Below are 19,966 nucleotides of genomic sequence, written 5' to 3'. Positions count from 1 at the left end.
GCTATTGATGACAAAGAAACAATTAAGAGACTGACTTACTTTATATATTAAACTTAGTTAGCTTTTATGGTGGCTAACTAAGAACAGTAAAAAGAAATACTGTATGTGCCATCAGATATATACTACCTATTCCTTACTGCGACCCTCTTCCCCTGGAGTATATGATCTGCTTGGATTAGATCTGCTGTCTATTTGCCAAAATGTAACAGTTGCTTTTGTTGCTTACAGATTATTTCATGATTCTTGCCCCAACACAATGCTTAACTACCACCCTATGCTGCAGCTGAGCAGACGAAACCTGCAACCATATACAATCACATAGGACCCACTATATAATTACACCAGTGCTTGCTCAGAGATATTACTGGCGATCTCTTTTCACATTGTGCTCTACAGAATTGTGTGAATGAACAAGTATCACCATCACATTTTTGGAATTGTGTATTCGCTAACTATTGGGATATTCATAAGTTTTATGCATTCCATAATTAGCTTAGCAGCTTCTGTCTATTACTAAGTTTTATGACCATCTATATATATAAAAGCGAAAATGTATGTGTGTATGTATGTACGCTTTTCCTCGATGTCCACAAACGGCTTCTTTCAAACAAGCGCTTGCTCGGTTCACAACTTCTTAAAACTTTTTATATCATCTATAAATTGTAATATCTCAGAGTTATCCACAGAGCTCGCCTGTCTATTTAATTTTATTGACTTTCAAACGTTAATTATTTGACATTTCCCGCATCGGCACGCGTTACATTCGGTTTTCGGTATAAAAAAATGCGAAACTCGACTCTAATCACAGGCCGCAAGCCAGTTGTCTCCAGAGAGCTAAGTAACGTTTGTTGACTTCGTCATATCAGACTGTAGCTTTCATTTCGCTCCTCCTAATAAACAGGGAGCGGATTTTTAAAAACAAACAAACCGATTTATTCACCTCATTCAAAACTGTCCCGCACAAAATCGTAACTGCTGAATACCTATCGCCGTCACGTCAATCAAAAACGCGCACCTGTTTTTCTTAACACTTTACTATTTTCCAACTGCGCGTCGTGAAGGCTTCATTTTTTTTTTTCACATTTTCACGTTTTTTTCACATACCCTGAAAAACACCCGGGCAACGCCGGGTACCCCTCGCTAGTAGATTAATAAAGGAAAAATAAAAAAAAGAAAACTGAATAAGAGTATCCAATATTATCACTGGATAATCAGCATAAATGACAGGGTTTGTGTCATATATATGTAACAACTTCTATCCTTTTAACATTTTTCCCTTGTACAGAAGTCAGACATTTTCTGATATTTTACAAGGTCACTGTCCAGTTCTCACAGTCCAGCAGTCTCCAAATTCTATTTTGTATGGTCTTATTTAATCATTTGTTTCCAAGTTTTCCTTATCATGATTCAAAACATCCAGGTTTCTGCAACGGTTTATCCAGGAGGATAGACGCTCCACATGACGATACCAGATGATCAATAAATGCAACTCACCAGTTATCATCCAAAGCAATGCCATGTCTATTATGATGTCATCTGGCAATGTTTAAATCTTGAAAAAAAAAAAAAAAAAAAAAAGTAACCGAAAACTTTTTTGCTTGCGTGGAAGCAAGTAAATAAGGACTTATTGAAATACACTTCATTACTTTCTAACAGAGGACTCACAATGCAGTCTAAGACCTAATTGGTTAGATTGAGGATAGAGTGAGATGGCATATTTTGACCATAACAATCTCTATGCTGGCCAAATGTAGGGCTTTCTGCAAATCCTCTGACTTAATGTGTTTGGTTTCAAATTTCACGTTGCAGAACCATCTAATCGTGAATATATCACTGCGCTGCAGTTGGGTGAGAGGAGACTGGGTGAGATTCCAGCTTTCACTGCTGCATAACATAACACTCCTGACACAACTGGCACGCACGCACACACACACACACAGGGTATTGCTGCAAAATCCGGCACTTAACAAAAGACAAACAAAATACCAGGAAGTGATGAAGCCCTGGATGGATAATATCTCTGAATGTCCCTACATCTTTCAGCAGGACTCTACTCCTGCATACAAGACTGAGGCGACCAGGCATGACTGCTTAACAATGTTCCTCACTCTTGGTTGCTTGCTCTCCCCACCCTAACCCAACCTCCTCGACTATTTCTTCTGTGATGTGATGACGGCAAGTACTAACAAGCATGCACGCAACACAGTTGACTCTCTGAAGAACGCTATTGTAGCACTGTTTGCCAAAATAGACAAGAACATGGTTGCCAAAGCGTGAGACTTATTTCGCGTGAGATGTCTTTGCTGCTGATGGTTACATTAATAAAAATAACATGGTATGCAAATAACTGATAAGTGATACACCCCCTCCCTTCCTTCTAGTCAAAAAAGAGATTCTTCCAATACAGAGAAACTTCTATACAGGTACAAGAAAAGAAGTTGATTGATTGGTTGTTTAACAACATATCAATCCTTTTTCGGGTTATTTAATGCCAAACTCAGTAATTTTGGAAAAGGTTTTATGTGTGAAGTTTTTTATATATTCAAATATTTATTCATGGTGTTTGCTTTGGTTATTTTACAGCATATCAACCCGTTTTTGAATTATTTAATGTTGAATCCAATAATTTTGGAAAAAAGTCTGTTCCGAATTCTTTTCTATATTTTTATTTGTTTATTTTTTTTTTGTTTTACGGCATATCAACTCTTTTCAAGTTATTTAATGCCGAATCCAGTGATTTTGAAGAACAATTTTTTAATAGAGTATATTTGTTTTGTTTTTTTTTAACTCAATTTCTATCTAACCCATAGTTGGGACCCTAACAAGTACTACCACTCAGAGTCAGAGTGGACCTGGGAGCAATGGCAATTAAAGGATTGCTTCATATTCCTCAAAGCCTGCAAGCTGGGGCCTCACTATCAGATATAGTTTAAGGTCATATCCAGGACCTCTATTTTTAAGAGTTATTTATGAGGTTTGGCTGTTTTGTAGAAGGAAATTGTTTTTGTTTTTAACTTTGCATAACAGGATAGAGTTTGCAAAAGGGAAAGGAAGCAAATAATAACATCAATGTTTGGCATATTTTAGGTCAGGAAGCCAATATCTTCAGACAGCCTGATCTGGTGGCACCAGGGGGGGGGGGAACTCAACTAAAGCAAGCAATCTTTTCTAACTGGCAGTAAAAACATAAAAGAAACATTTCACACGGGACCCAAACACAGATACACAGCAAAAGAACTTTCCCATAAAGTTTGATTTTTAACAACATTACTAGTTAACTATCAAATGTTGAATTATGCCTGTTTTAAACAACTTCATTCCGTAAATGTTTGTAAATTTATTTGCTGGCCGGAATGTTTGCTTACATTGCGCAAGTTTTTGCATAAAGTAACACATCTTATGTTCCTGGATACAGAACTAGCATATAGTTTGTGATTCCTACCGGTGTGGACATCCGTTGTCACTGGGGCAATGTCTGAATCATTTCCATTATATAAATATATTAATTATTGTAGTTATAAGGTTCTTCCTCATAATAGGTAATGTTAATGATTGATTGGTGGATATTATCAAAAAAAAAAAAAATAAAAATAAGAGTCCTTCCTTAAAAATGGTCTTATTAGTAATTGCTATCTAATGATTTAATGCAACTTATAATCATGAATTATAGCTGCACGGCTGCCAGGCCCCTTTTGGGGTATTGCCTTGATTTATGATTTTCATTCCAGGTGAAAAACAGCAAAGGAAATTCCAAATCTGATGGAAGTAGAGGTTTTATGAAACAAACAAAAAATGAGCGCAATGAAAAATGACACATTTAGATCCAGTTTCGTTAAGCAACCACATTATTGTCTGCAAGAAACTTCAACTGCTGTCACAGGGATAAAAACAAAATTCTTACATTATAGATCCAGTCAGAAAATAGTATAATATTGGAACCCTATGCCAGTAAGCAGAGATTATGTTAACTAGTATGAATTTTGGCAAGGGTTACATAAGTATATATCAGGATAAAATAAATACATATTAGATATGTTTGAAGCCAAAACAATGCATTATTACAAAATAAACAATTCATTTTGTTTGAAATTTATACTGAAATTTATAAATATATTTCAAAGATACACTTCATCATCAGTATGCCTTTCTTTCTTTCTTTTTTTGCCATATTGTTGTTGGAGCATAGAATCAGTAGAAGTCCGTTTGTTGTTTTTACGGTAGTCTTTTCAAAAGAAAACGGACTTCTACTGATTCTATGCTTCAACAACATGGCAAAAAAAAAAAGGCATACTGATGATGAAGTGTATCTTCGAAATATATTTATAAATTTCAATATAAATTTCAAACAAAATGAATTGTTTATTTTGTAATAATGCGTTATTTTGGCTTCAAATGTATCTAATAGTATTTATTTTATTCAAACTCAACCAGCGCTTCTATCAAGGAACACAAACCCTAACATACATCAGGATAACCTGGCGGCAAACGGAAATAGCTCCAGTGCAGCTGGTGTGATTGAAGTGTGAGGGGGGGAGGGATCAAGGATTAGCTCCCTAGAGAAAACATGCTAGAAATTCAGGTGTCAAACGATATTATATAGAAATGATGTCACATGTTGGGGAGAGAGAGAAGAGAGTTTCTACACAGTTGAAACCTGAAAGCGAGTGTAGCGAGATGCGTTAAAAAATGTAGAGAGAATTTAAGCGAATATTTCCTCGAACTCAGCTCATACACTGACCGTTTTAAGACTGAGTGAGAAAATTGAGAAACATTTTACTTGATCTCTCCCTAAAGAACGCACTCTTGAATAAAGCCTTTGAACCCCAGCAAGTCTTAATTCTGTTTCAATGCATGAGTAAATTCATCTCGAGCTAAGGGGATCAATCAATCACACATGGAGAAGCGACAGTCAGAGAATTAAGATCAGTGACTGAACACACATGTAAAAGGACTTTATTCTACTGATCATTTGATCGCTCACTGGTGATAACGCACATACACAAGTATTTGTTTGTTGGAAATGACATGTGAATAGTTCGTTTAACTGTGTTTTACAAAAGCTGTTGCAATTTATTCTTAGTCAAACAAATCCTTAAAAAGAAAAAAAATGACTGTTGTTTCTTTTTGTATAACATGAGTGAATTAACGTCTTCCTTTTTGTTTCAGAGCACAGAAGAGCCATAATACTTGACCTTTCCCTTCAAACTTTTGCAGCAGTGTAAAGGCACAAAATTACTTTCATATAAATTTTACAGTAAAAACTGATGCTTCTATGAAGAAAGCTTCTTTTTTAAGAACTTCCAATCTGTAGAACACATTATCATGGAACTGCTTCCTTGCAGGCTATAAATCTTCAAACCCAATGTCAACAAACTTTTGTCATAAATCGTTCTCATAATCAAATTCTGTTCATTGTATTTATTATTTTCAATCCTCTCATAATTCTTCATCATTCAACTGATAAACTATTCATCTCATTAAACTTTGTCCTCATGTGACTTTTAGCCTTGATAAGCCGCGGCTCATTAATAAAACGAAAACAATTATTAATACAAATTCAGCCATTTTAATCTATTATTAATAGATTTAAAAAAAAAAAAAAACTTCAAAATTTATTTCTACTTTCTCATGATAGTCATTTTAGACTTAACAGATTTGAAAATGGCTGACATATTTGAAATAAGGAAATAATTTTTGAAATCTTTAAACTGATACACAGAAAATCATTTTTGGATTGAATTAAATTTTAAAAAGCAGCAGTCAAGTATTATAGTACATTTGTGCTCCTAAATCGAAGGAAAAGATTAATATTACTCATGCCTCCCAGTCAAAGAAAAACCTGTTCCTTTGACAAATCTATATATTAGAGAACCTTTTAGCAGACAAATGCCCCCCCCCCCCAGGGACAATGCTAGGTTTAGCTTCAATTTGACAATCTGCAGTATCAATAAAATCATTTTATTTATATCATTATCATATTAAAACTGACATGCATTTTACATGCTAGCATGTGTCGGATGGCTTTTAAAAATTACCTATCTTGAGTGAGGTCTTTATTTTGTTTCAAATCCATCCTTATTACTTTCTCCCATGTTTTCTTTGGCTTAATCCTGCTAAGTGACCTTGGTACCTCAATTGGTCTATGTCTACTAACTCAAAACTCTTATCCATTCGTTCAATGTGCCCATACCATCAAAGTCTTCTGTTCTGAACAGTCCAGATTTAATCTTAGTTTCTGAGGCCATTAGATCTAAGCCCGTCTTTTAGACTCACATCACACATCAATCCTATCATCTTATTTCTCTCCAAGCAAAACATGTTCTCAACCCTCACTGGCTAAGTTCCATTTTCATACATCATCAGACTGCACATACACACCCGATAGACCCTTCCCTAAGTTGGCATATGATTAAGAATCTGAATGGTAAAGGACCATAGTAAAAGTTCAATTGAAACAGCTATCAGAATGTCCATAGATGGAACATCGTTACCAACCACTAACCTCTTCCTCTTGAACAAGATGCAAAAAAAAAATTCCTAATCTATTACGTTCTGCACTGTCTGCTAAGCTCCAGCTCCTGTCCCATCACCGCAATGTTGCATCCCTGTGCTTGTTTTACAAGTACTTTCACTGAAAGTGCTTTGAGAAGCATACTGCACTTGTATCCCCCTCAATGTAAATAAGCCTATCTCATCCGAATAGCAGCAAAATCCCACCCCTTGACTGTAGAGGTCGCTAGATGCCAGAAGATTTTCTACCCTAATAATAACTTCTTCCTTAGGACCGCCTGTCTTTGGGATTCTCTCCCTGCTCCCAACTGCACCAATATGTAGAAATTTAAAAGTAATGTGAACAAAACAAACATCTAGCTGCTCAACTCCCCATCCAGGTTGCTCACCATAAATCTGTCCCCTATCTCATTAGCAATATGTCTGGTTTGGAGTGAAACAAAAGTTATTAATAAATGAAATAAATTTTTTTTTAAAATTAATGAATTTTCAAAAATGAATGCTGAATTCTTTTTTGATAAAGTTGCATCAACATGGTTCGTTCACGCTTGATACGATAGTCACAACGCTCACCTGCTTTAAACGTGAGCTCATCTGCAGCCGTTTCATAATATTCATACAAAGCTCTCACAGGTACCCCAGGTCGATTATCGTCCACCAGCGAAGTGTCATCCTCTTCCCAATCTTCCCCATCCGGATCACCAAATGGATTTTTACCATCAGCAGCCTTTACCTCATTGGCAGTAGTAGTAGTGATAATATTATTGGTAGTAGTGTTGTTGGTAGTAGCAGTAGTAGTATTGGGAGCAGAAGTAGAATTGGATTTTTTGGAGTCAGCGAAGTGATCGTTTGAAGACTCAGCACTGCAAAGTCAATAGAAATGATCTGTGTGGTACCGAAGGAAGCAAGGTATAGGTAGGATACAAACGCACTTACTCACATGTATACACACTATATATGCATATTTTATTTATATATATATAATGATAATATAGAAAAGAGCCTGATGCATCAAAAGGCAAAATGAGAAAATTTCATTTTCCATACAAAATAAGGTATGCTTTTATACAATGGTAAAGACAGGTCAGCGGTTATGGGCAACATGCAGAGCTTATGAAAGTATCCAGGAAGATCAGAGTTCTTGGTTCCAAACACTCAACACTAAAGTCCGTGCAAGGAACAATAAAGAGGGAAGCAATAGATTTTGTGACAGCATTCTGATGCAAATAACTTTTGTACTCTCGAAAACTTCCATAAGCTCAGAGACATTTCACACATAGTCGCTAATTGGCCTCAGACGATGTATAAAAAAAAACACCCTCCTCCCCTGCATGATAATATTTTTGCCTTTGAAAAGATCGAAATACATTCGACTGTAAAGCTTTCTATTTTATGCCCACTTTTTTTACCATATATATATATATATATATATATATATATATATATATATATATATATAAAAATAAAATATAATATTAAGTTAGCAAGTCATTTAAAGAATTGACCCAAGACGAGTCCTAATACTCAACTTACGATATAGTAATGACTCGTACAAATATTTTATACTTTACTCTTACCATCATTGGAGAATATAAATTTAATAAATTTGCAGTTTTATTTCATCTTATTGTGATATTAGTTAAAACAAGCAGAAATAAAACCAACTAAATACACATTTTGTAAAAATGATGTTAAAATTTTCGGTATAATTTGCACTTATATCATAAATATGCAAAGATAAAATAATTTTTTTTAAGTATATGGCAATTAATTTTTTTTTTTTTTTCTCCAAAGAGTGATAATAGTTTGGGATCTAAAATTTGCTTTCAGTTATTTGAGCTGCAGCTACCTCAATTTGCCCAAATCAGAAATTTCAAAAAAAAAAAAAAAAAAAAAAAAAAAAAAAAAAAAAAAAAAAAATCAGCCTTCTATAGTATGTATACATGTGTGTGACTAATGTGCGTATATCAAAAACCTTTTGATCATTATAGAAAATAATGAATAAAAAGTTTAAGAAACAAAAAATTGGATGGAAAAAAAAAGACAAAAAAAAAAAAAGACATGCACATGCAGTGAAGGTCTACAATGACAACATCAAGAAAAAGGAAGGATTGATATCAGGAATTTCTCATCATGCATTAAAATGCAGGACTTTTGGTAGATATAACATGTCTACTGAAGCGCAAAAGACAAAAGGCTGTTAAAAAAAAAAATTAAAATAATGAAAGAAGGAAAATGCTGCCAAGTGAAGCATTACGGGCATTGAGAAGCTTGACAAGACAAAGCTGCCTGAAAATGATTTAGAAATGCCCCTACCCTCCTAAAAAAATTTATACAAAAAAAAAAAATTTCGAATTATTAGAAACTTTTTGCTCCTATCCTTCATGATTGTCAAATTTTTTTTCCAATCAAAATTACTTTCAACTAAAATTAAATCCTTAAGTCTATTATCTTAACAGCTGCCGTAAGAAAGGATAAAAAAAAAAAAAAAAAAAAAAATGAAGGGTACAATTTCAAATACAGACACAATGCAAAATAAAAAAATATCTCAGCTGAAATTTGAAATTTAAACAAAATGATTAACCATTTTTCATTTAGGTCACGGTTTTGTAGAAATATTTTCAGAGATTAACATTCAAACCGAGAAATGGAGATGCAAGTTAAACAGCTGAAGTTTAAAGTTTTGATTAATGATGGCATAAAACAATTAGTAGGAAGAGAGGAAGTCATTAAAAAACAAGATAGCTTCTTTGTATGAATAAAAAATCTCTTCATCTTTTAAAATTATATTTAAAAAAAAAAAAAAAAAAAAAAAAATCAATTAGGCATCAAAGATTATGGTAAATGCTATGAAGAGATGGTAAATGCTATGAAGAGATGGTGGTACACTGAGATAACAATCCTTGGCAAGTCTGATTCTAATTTTATGTTAAGCAGATTAATTATTGTGTAGGAAAGTAATATTTTGGATTTTAGTGAAAACAAACCAGGTAGCTTTTTTTTTCTTTTTTTTTTTTTTTTAAATTTACTTAAAATCTTTCAAATTTTCAGACTGAACAAGTCAAAAGTTCATCTAAAACAATAAACTCAATAAAAATAACTATCTAAGGAAATGATTTTTAACCCAACAATGACCTTGAGAGATAATTACATAGGTGCTTCCTTGAGATAGCAATCTTATTTTATCAAACAAAATGTTGACATTCTCAGTAAGTTTATTGTTAGTTCCTATATTAGACCATGCATTGTATTAAGAATGTGTTTTGGAAATCTTTCAAGGTAATTCCATTCTGACTAAAAGCCATGATTTAGTCAGAGTGAGTTATCGTCCTTAAATATTTTTAAAGATGGATGCACAACTCGTTCAATTTTAATATCTTAAATAAAAAAACAAAATATTTTGTTTGCATTAAAATGCAGGATTTTTTTTTTTTTTTTTTTTTTTTTACACTTGTTTTTTAATATGGAGAAAATCCAGCTTCTCTAGCAGTCTGGATTTTGACAAATTAAAAATAAAAAAAATTGCCTCAGAAGAATTTCTTTACTGTTGAGGACAAAATATATGAAGTATAATATCAGAAATCAGAACAGATACAATACTTTGTTCCTAGCTAAAGGCTAAGGATAAACAAAGTTACAATTGTATTTACTAGAGTTACCCAGGATTGTTATCGAAAAAAAAAAGGAGGACATTTTTTTAATGATAAAACAAAGTTTATAAAATCTTCTGTAATTATATTAATTAAATTTTTTTATCATTTATTTTTCTATTGATTATTTTTATATGTATATTTATTTTTAAAACTTAAATCTTAGGATATTTTTTTTTTTAAATTAGTTAACTCTTAAATCATACATTTTCTTCTTTTTTTTAATTCTTTCATTAGTATGCAGTATTTTTGGGGGGGTTGGGGTAAAAGGAAAATTCACTGAACAATAATTATGATAATATAGCTAAAATTATCGGGCAACATAAAAATGAAGATGACCAGATTGGTAGGAAAAAAAAGACAGTTGCATGGAAACGAAATGATTGAGGAATAAAAAAGAAAGCACATTCATCAAACGTTAACAATCCCATTTAAGGTTATCTTGTTTAAGAATTCTGTATTAAACAAAAAACAACCATATGGTTCCGGTTAGAATTTAAAAAATAAAAAAAAAGTCTAAATATAAACAAACAAAATATACATGTTAACACTGAAAGAAAAAGAAAAACATTCTGACAAATTGCCAAGTTTATAACTTAAAAAATACTCATGATAAAATACTGTATATATAAAAAAAAAAAAAAATCCAATATGCTGAAGAGATCAGGTGCTTTTTTTTTTTCAATACTATTTTAAAAAAAGATATTAAAAATCTAAATCGTTCTCTTAGAAAAATTTTTTAAATAAAATAAAAAAAACAAGCAAACTTATCTCTGAAGAAAATAATTTGCATTATATCCAACAATATTATGAAAAGAAAAATAGATAAATAAATGGAAAAAATAAATAACCGCACAATATTAACTATAGACTGTCTCATCATTTTGACTTTCTAACCTCAACTTATTTGAAAAGACCCCCCCCCCCCAATAAACCCATTTTCTTGCTTCTATTTTATATTCCTTTTCTTCTTTCTTTTGGTTCTTGTGCAGAAAAGTGATGTCATAAACCAATGCACTTCAGCTGAAAGCATTATCAGACACTTCTGTGTAAAGGTCAAAATTTATAAACGATCCAGTAGAAAATGCATAAGATATATTTTTAAGAACAAAAAAAAAAAAAAAAAAAAAAAAAAAAAAAATTCATCCATAATTACGTTGCGAGATTTTCTGTTGAGAAATATCAGATTGTAATTATTTAGTCAAAATGCTCCATTGTAGTTGTCTCCCTTAGCTCTTGTAAACTGTTTCACATCAAAACATAAAACTATAAATCAAAAAGCTTAAAATTTTTTATCTTTTCTTGTAATTATTTTTCTACTGGATTAGTTTCAGTAATTTTTTGTAAGTAATACTAATTTTGACATACATGTCAAAATTAATATTAATTGTGTGCAATAATGTATGTAATAATGTTTTCACCTGAAATGTGTTGGTTTAAAACATCAATGGTCTACACAAGCACCTTATATATATATATATATAGTTTATCTTTATTTCTGCCCTTCCCTTAACCTTCTTATATCTACTGTCAATGTTTTTATAATTTGTAATTAAAATTCACTCATTTTTTTTTTTAAACTCTGAGGAATCTTAACAAAAAATATTAGCTCATGGTTAACATTGTGTGGTTATTCTTTTTTCACACACACAGATATATATATATATATATATATATATATATATATATATATATATATATACCTACTTAGACTAATTGCAAGCAAATAATTAAAATATAACATGAATGCAATTATTTCATTACAGTTCGACTTTTAATAATTTAATGTTTGAGATGTAAAAATAAATTATGATCTGTTTACAAAAATTAACTTGCGTTTAAAAAGTTGCTATGATATGAAATAAGAGCATTTGTAGTTGTTGAAATCTCTTGTTGAGAGCAAACACTTCAAAATCCAAAATTAATAAATAACACACACTTATTAAACAATGACAAAATTCGGAAAAAAAAAAGACAAAACTAGATTATACATTAAAAAGGGCTATAAAGTGAAGAGAGGTGTAAAAAAAAAAAAAAAAAAAAAAAAAATATTTACAAAAATCAAGAGCATTCAAGTAAGGAAGAAACAGAACAAACATACAATTTGGTAGAAGGGATCATTTATAAAAAAAAAAAATTCTTCTAACGAGAAGACAATCATAACGCAGAATAAAATTTCCAAAACGCCTTTTATCATTTCAGTTTAATGTCCATTTTATATTCTAATGCGTTAGATGGCTTTTAGAAATTGACTTCCAAACTAACCTTTCTTTGTTTTCCTAAGTCATCTTTATCACTTCCTCCTAGTGACAGACTAACGTCCTGTCACACGTGGTTCACTATCTCTGGTCCAGTTTTATTCCTTTTTCTCCGATATCTTTCCTGATCACTTCCACCTATGTTTTCCTCTGTCTTCCCCGAAGAACTGCCACTGCCACATCAACTGTTCTGCATCTAATCCAAGAACTCGTTCTTTCAACATAGCCATACCATCAAAGTTTTGTTTCGTTCATATCTCCTGATTTTAGATGTTTTAAATAACACACAAGTTTTTAAAACAAAAGAAAATATTGTATACAGTCGATAGTGTAAGTAAGGTACTATAACTTACATCTGAATGGGACGAAGAAATTATTGTGATAAACTGATATTGTAAACCTGGGTTAACGAGTGTGTCTGATTATGACTAAAATAGTTTGAAAACAATCAGATTATTTTCTTCCATGCCCCACCAGTGAGGTTCTGTGCCTAATTGTATGGGTATAAACAATTGTCTTAAATTCGAAATAGGTAACGGAATGAGAAAAATGACATTATTCCTACAAAATAGAAAATAAGTCATCTTTTGAACATGGACTAAGAAATAATTGAATTTTAATTTTTTAAAAGAAAAGAAAGGAAAACAGGAAAAGAGAAAAAAAAAAAAAAAAAAAAAAAAATATGGCATCTTCCCAATATGGAGGACAAAAAGCAATTAAATTTTAAAGAAAGAATAGCTAGCCAAATACTTTATTATATAAATCTAAAATGTCTGTTTATGTGTGTGTTCGTATGTCTGTTAAAAACTTTTGTCAGCCGCATCATACCAGGTCGAAACCAGTACCATCTAAAAGAGCGATGCCTTGGACGCATAATATGCAAAAATTAGAAAAACAAATTCTGTGGTGGTTAACTGGACCATTTCTTGCAAGGGGGTGGTCACTTTTCACATTGTGATTTTCGCAAGTCACACATGCATATCAAACTGCAACTATGTTTAAAAACGTTATTTTGTAGAGTCATGATGTGATAAGTCATTGTGATCCGATGGGCAAAAGCGTTTGCCAGTAGCTTTTCCCTTTCTTTCTCTCTTTTGTGTTTAAGGTCCGAGCCTGCCTGCCTGCCATGGCTAATTTTATTTTATTACTTTTTTTTTTTTGCAGTTGCATGCGCACTTGCTGCTATTTTTATTGAAAGAAAAGTTGTTTTGATTTGTTTATTTATTTTTTTTTTTTAGGGGAGGTGTTTCCAGTGCATGGGCTGCTGAAAGTTCTTTTTTTGGGTGATTCCGTTCTTCTGAAGGTTGCTCAATATCCTTAGTATAGCAGCTGTGTCAAAACTGAACTTAGTGTCCATCCGGGCAATGCCGGGTATCCATGCTAGTTTGTTATAATGGACAGAAAGTTTTGTACAATTTTTTTAGTGTCTAGTTTAAAAAATACAATCACAAACTATTCTACTGCATTAGAAATTTTGTCACCCATAAAACATAATTTATTAAAATCCATTAAAATTTTGCTTTTATTTACAAAAATGTTTTATAATGCTGAAGAAAAAAAAAAAAAAAAAATCATACCATACATTCATGACATATTTTTGTAGTTTAACATAAACAATATCGTTCTTTAATCTTATTACATCATGCAATCAACATTTTACCTTCAGAATCCTTTTTAAAATGATCCCTTTTACCAAATTGTATCCCCCCCCCCCCACGTCACAAAAAAAAAAAAAATCTTTTCATGCAATATAAAGCAGTCTATAAAATAATAATAATAATAGAAAAAAAAAAAAAAAAAAAAAAAGGACATGCAGCGGTAGCAATAGTAATAATAGTAGTAGTAATAGCCGACACAAAAGATGTTACTGCAGGGCAAGGAGGACAGAATTGGAGTGTCTTGTGACCATTGTTTTATCAGCAGGTAAAACTTGACCACATAAAAGTGGTAACTCATCGTTTTCACATCTAACAGCCAAATCATTGGCCAGTTCATGAAACACAAACACTCCGGAATGACTAAACAGAAATGAAAAAAAAAGAGAAAAACTACAAAATATATTTGAAAATAGAGGACGACAAAATATTGAAAGAGAAAAACAGAGGTTGGCATATCAAACTAATAATAAAAGGAGAGAGAGAGAGAGATAAAAACTGTCATGGCTGTTCCTATGCAGTTAATAACTACCTTCAAAAGTATTAGTATAGCTGTACTTTAAAAAAGATCTTTCAAAATTCTTGATGCATTCCATATTACTTGGGGTAATATGTTTTTAATAGGGAATGGTATAGTGAAGTGGCTACGAGCCCAGACTGCAGGTTCAAGTTCTCTCGGGAGAACTGCATGACTTTCACTTGGAAGTGGTATGAATTAATGTATGGGTAAAAATAGTATGATAAACTATACTCTAATGTTTTACTTGTGTAACTAGTCAAGGAGAAGGAAAACTCCCAAAATTACACCATCTTTATTTATTCTGGCTTTGTTTCTGATCATCCTAGACTTTCCTTGCTACTGAACTCCAGAAATGCCAGTTCAGGAAAGGTGTGATTGGGATTGTGCAACTCTTGCTTTACTCCATGAAAAACCACTCTTCCAGGGATGGGGAGCAATAATAAAAAATAAAAAAACAGAAGAAAAGCTTAGATGCTTATTAGAATTAAGGATAGAACTGATTATTAGATAACTTGGATTAAGTTATAAATTAAATACTAACAGTGTTTTAATGAAAAAGTTAAGCCATGAAGAAGTCCCAGTGAAGCGGGTGGCAGTTGAAATAGATGTGATCATGAGAGCGAAAATACCTCAGACTTTCTACGTGAATTGTTATGTTAGAAGTTCTAGAGCTGTTAAAGATATAGAAATTATTGAAAGCTAACAATAAAGAGAATATATATTTTCTGAAAACACGTATTAAGATTTGGTGAAAGGGCTGCCAAATCAAATTTGGATATGCAGTTTTGTTTACAATGCTAGAATTGTCAATGAAATAGGGGAAAGTCACTTTACGTTACATATTAAATGATTTACCTTAGGCTATACAAGGGTAGTTTCTGATTGGTTGCTATGGTTATGTAATCAGAAAAAAAAAGCATTTATGGTTATTTTAAATTATAGTTTCTTTTTGACTTCTGCTTTATGCTTAGAGGAAATTTTACTGGTGTATAAAAAGGAAGAATCCTTTATTAATACCTACACAATTTCAGTTAAATTTTAAAAGGCTACATAAAAAAAATAGTCTTTGCTCTGAAATGATTCTTCAGAATAGTTTTATTTTTAATAGAATATGTTATAATCAAAATTTTTTTTTTTTTTTTTACTTTGAGAATTTTATCTTTCCAGAAATATTTCTGGAAAAAAAACTTTTTTCCAAGATTAAAAGAATGTATTTTGGTAACTTATTTTATTAAAAATAAAACCATTCCGAAATACAACCATTTCAAAGTAAAGACTAGATTATTTTTTATATGTAGTTTTAAAATTTAACTGAAATTACATAAGTATTAATCAAAAGCAACTTTTTATCATTATACACTGGCAAGACTTCTACTAAATGGAAAGCGGAAAGAAAACTTTAAAATTACCAGATTTGACGATGTAGCCAGTTAGTTTAATGTTACAGCAAGATACGTTATTTAAAGAATATCAAAGAATTTCTAAAACGATTCATTTACAGACTAAAAGCATTAGCCAGGATTGAAGTTTTATTTTTAACAAACATCTTTCAATAACATTTGAACTGAGTCAATAAGGGTTTGGCTTTGATATACAATAATTATTTTTTTCTCTTTCAAGCATTGGAGGATGTGACCAGACAAGGATAGTTTTTTTTCTTTCTTTTTTTAATTATTGCAGGGAGTACGAAACATCTGGGGCAAGTGCAGCCATATATTGTGAAGTGAACAAGTGACCGGTACATGTGTTGTTTCTAGAGGCAGGAATCACTTTTCGTACCTACCTTTATGTTTATCAATCAGAAAAGTCTGACAGTGATTCAGTGTCAATACTGCGGTAGTACGCATCTTGTGAAGTGGATCGATTCATAGGGTTGTTGTTATTGCTAATCGAGCCTCTGTTCTGGTTCACGTACGCAGGGGAACTTTGCTGATTGTGATATGGAGAATTGGCATTACCGTTATTTATTGCAGGCATTCCTTTGCGTCCACGTTCAGAAGTATTTTGGTTGGTTGACGAGCCATAAGTCTTGCTGCCACCAGTAGATTTTCCAAGAATCATCTCTCTTATTTCTTTATCAAAATTCTCGGGAATACCCCTCCTTGATTTTCGTTGTTCACCAGGAGAAGGTGAGCAGTCTCTCCGGATGGGCAAGGGAGAGTTATCATATTCATCAAGATGAACAGCAGGCTTTGACTGGTTATGTCTTGGAGATATGTTCTCATTATGTAATGGCCTTAGCATAGGATTTCCAGGGCCTCCAGGGCCTCTCGGTCCCATGCCTGGTCCTCCAGGGCCCCTTGGTCCCATGCCTGGTCCTCCAGGGCCTCTCGGTCCCATGCCTGGTCCTCTCGGTCCCATGCCTGGTCCTCTTGGTCCCATGCCTGGCCCGCCTGGTCCTCTCGGTCCCATGCCTGGTCCGCCTGGTCCTCCAGGGCCTCTTGGTCCCATGCCTGGTCCTCCAGGGCCTCTCGGTCCCATGCCTGGTCCTCCAGGGCCTCTCGGTCCCATGCCTGGTCCTCCAGGGTTCATATTAGAGGCCATGCCAGGAGGTCCCATGCCTGGCCCTTGTGGACCCATCCCAGGAGGTCCCATGCCTGGTCCTTGCGGGCCCATCCCAGGAGGTCCCATGCCTGGTCCTTGCGGGCCCATCCCAGGAGGTCCCATGCCTGGTCCTTGCGGGCCCATCCCAGGAGGTCCCATGCCTGGTCCCTGCGGGCCCATTCCAGGTGGACCCATGCCTGGTCCCATTCCAGGTGGACCCATGCCTGGCCCCTGTGGGCCCATTCCAGGTGGACCCATGCCTGGCCCCTGTGGGCCCATTCCAGGTGGACCCATGCCTGGCCCCTGTAGGCCCATTCCAGGTGGACCCATGCCACGTCCATGCGGGGTCATTCCAGGAGGACCCATGGCTGATCCTTGTGGGCCCATGCCTGGTCGTATTCCTCCAGGACTGCGTGGTCCCATGCCTGTTGGTCCTTGTGGACGCATTCCTGGGGGTCCTATTCCAGGTCCTTGTGGCCCTGGGGCTCTTACTCCAGCTACTCCTGGTGTACTTGACTTTGAAGGTGATTTCATCTTGGCTGAGCTAGTAGTCAATAAACGAAGGTACAAATTTGAGGTTGATAAATTATGAAAAAATCTAACATTAACATTTTTATCAAAAGCAACAAAACAAAACATTAACTATTCAAGTGAAAAACTAAGATACTTGAATTTCATGACTAATATCTACAAGTTAATTTCAAATTAAAGAATCCTCCCCACCCAATATTTTGACTTTAATTTCTAGAAATTAAAAATAAATCAAATTTATAAATTATTGATTTTTATCAATTGATAAAGAGAAGAGACATCTTGAAATCTTTTTTACATGAAAAAAAAAAAAAATGTAATAGTTTAAAGTAATATTTAATTGAATCTTATAGAATTAAATATAAATTTCAACATTAAATTTTTGTTATATATTACATTAAAGCAGGATTAAACAGAAGATCAAGTTTTAACATGGTGGAAAATCTAGCTCCTCAAAAAGGGGTACTCTGGATTGGGGAAAAAAAATTTCAGTCCTAAACAGATACTACACTGTAATACTAGTCAGAAGGCTGAAGAAAAATCATTTGAAACCGTTCTCGCAATAATGATTAAAATATACATCATTATGGGTCATTTGAATTCTTTTGCCTACCATCCTCATCTTGATTATTTTTTTTCCCCCACAAGGTTCGACTGATAACACCTGATCTTAAAAAACATCTTTTTAAACTCAGGAACATGGCACAACAGATAAAGGAGTTGTAAATCAATCAATTCTAAATTACAGTCTTCTAGAGGTTGAAGGTTCAATCCATACTACAGATAAGTAAGAATAATAATAAAAAATAGACATTTAACTCTTCTACTTGGTCATGACTGATAGATGGAGAACAATCTACTACAACAGATTAAATGAAGAGTTTAGTTTGAAAAATTCCATATAGATTCCTGAAGCTATTATTCTGCTCAACACTATATAGTTGGAATTAAGTATTTCGGCTTAAAAAGGGGATTTACTTTCAAGATTGGAATATTTAAAAATACTAAGACAATTAAGAATTTTATTATTACGATGAGATGGTAAAATAAAAAATAATAAATAATAAAGGAAGGACTAAGGAATTGAAATGTCGGACGGTCATGAGGCCGAAATGAGGGACAGACGGTCTATGGGGCCCGAATGACAGACAGACGGTCTATGGGGCCCGAATGACAGACAGACGGTCTATGGGGCCCGAATGACAGACAGACGGTCTATGGGGCCCGAATGACAGACAGACGGTCTATGGGGCCCGAATGACGGACAGACGGTCTATGGGGCCCGAATGACGGACAGACGGTCTATGGGGCCCGAATGACGGACAGACGGTCTATGGGGCCCGAATGACGGACAGACGGTCTATGGGGCCCGAATGACGGACAGACGGTCTATGGGGCCCGAATGACGGACAGACGGTCTATGGGGCCCGAATGACGGACAGACGGTCTATGGGGCCCGAATGACGGACAGACGGTCTATGGGGCCCGAATGACGGACAGACGGTCTATGGGGCCCGAATGACGGACAGACGGTCTATGGGGCCCGAATGACAGACAGACGGTCTATGGGGCCCGAATGACGGACAGACGGTCTATGGGGCCCGAATGACAGACAGACGGTCTATGGGGCCCGAATGACAGACAGACGGTCTATGGGGCCCGAATGACAAACAGACGGTCTATGGGGCCCGAATGACAGACAGACGGTCTATGGGGCCCGAATGACAGACAGACGGTCTATGGGGCCCGAATGACAGACAGACGGTCTATGGGCCCCAAATGACGGACGTTTTATGGGGCCGGAATGACGGACGTTCTATGGGGCCGGAATGACGGACGTTTTATGGGGCCGGAATGACGGACGTTCTATGGGGCCGGAATGACGGACGTTCTATGGGGCCAGAATGACTGACGGTCTATGGGGCCAGAATGACGGACGGTCTATGGGGCCAGAATGACGGACGGTCTATGGGGCCAGAATGACGGACGGTCTATGGGGCCAGAATGACGGACGGTCTATGGGGCCAGAATGACGGACGGTCTATGGGGCCAGAATGACAGACGGTCTACGAGGTTGGAATGATGGACGGTCTAAGGGGTCAGATAAACAAGTGTCTAAGAGATCAAAATGAAGGAATTTATTTTTTTCAAAAACTAAATGCCATGCTGAAGATTGTATTAACGACGAATGAAGTTAGGAATCTGCATAGGAACAGTTGTAAAACAGTTCAGGCCAAGATGCTAGAAATAGTTTAGTAATAAAAAAAAAAATGATGTATTCTGAACTGCAAACCTATC

At 34.5% G+C, this 19,966-nt stretch overlaps 2 protein-coding genes across 2 annotated transcripts in view; both read right to left on the bottom strand.

Moving 5' to 3' along the window:
• Window positions 1-19,966, bottom strand: part of LOC145260463 (protein kinase C and casein kinase substrate in neurons protein 1-like) — a 143,003-nt gene that overhangs the window by 13,847 nt on the left and 109,190 nt on the right. The window contains exon 9 of the mRNA XM_080118542.1: window positions 7,084-7,373. Within this exon, the coding sequence (XP_079974668.1) occupies window positions 7,084-7,373 (290 nt within the window). The remainder of the gene's footprint in view (window positions 1-7,083; window positions 7,374-19,966) is intronic.
• LOC145260465 (uncharacterized) lies at window positions 11,873-19,955 on the bottom strand. Its single transcript, XM_080118543.1, has one exon. The coding sequence runs from the start codon at window positions 17,774-17,776 to the stop codon at window positions 16,388-16,390; it is 1,389 nt and encodes a 462-aa protein (XP_079974669.1). The 5' UTR covers window positions 17,777-19,955; the 3' UTR covers window positions 11,873-16,387.

This window comes from Euprymna scolopes, chromosome 36, assembly GCF_053919585.1.
Source record: "Euprymna scolopes isolate OS-2025 chromosome 36, ASM5391958v1, whole genome shotgun sequence".
NCBI lineage: Eukaryota > Metazoa > Mollusca > Cephalopoda > Sepiida > Sepiolidae > Euprymna > Euprymna scolopes.
This window is presented reverse-complemented; position numbering and strand designations above follow the sequence as displayed.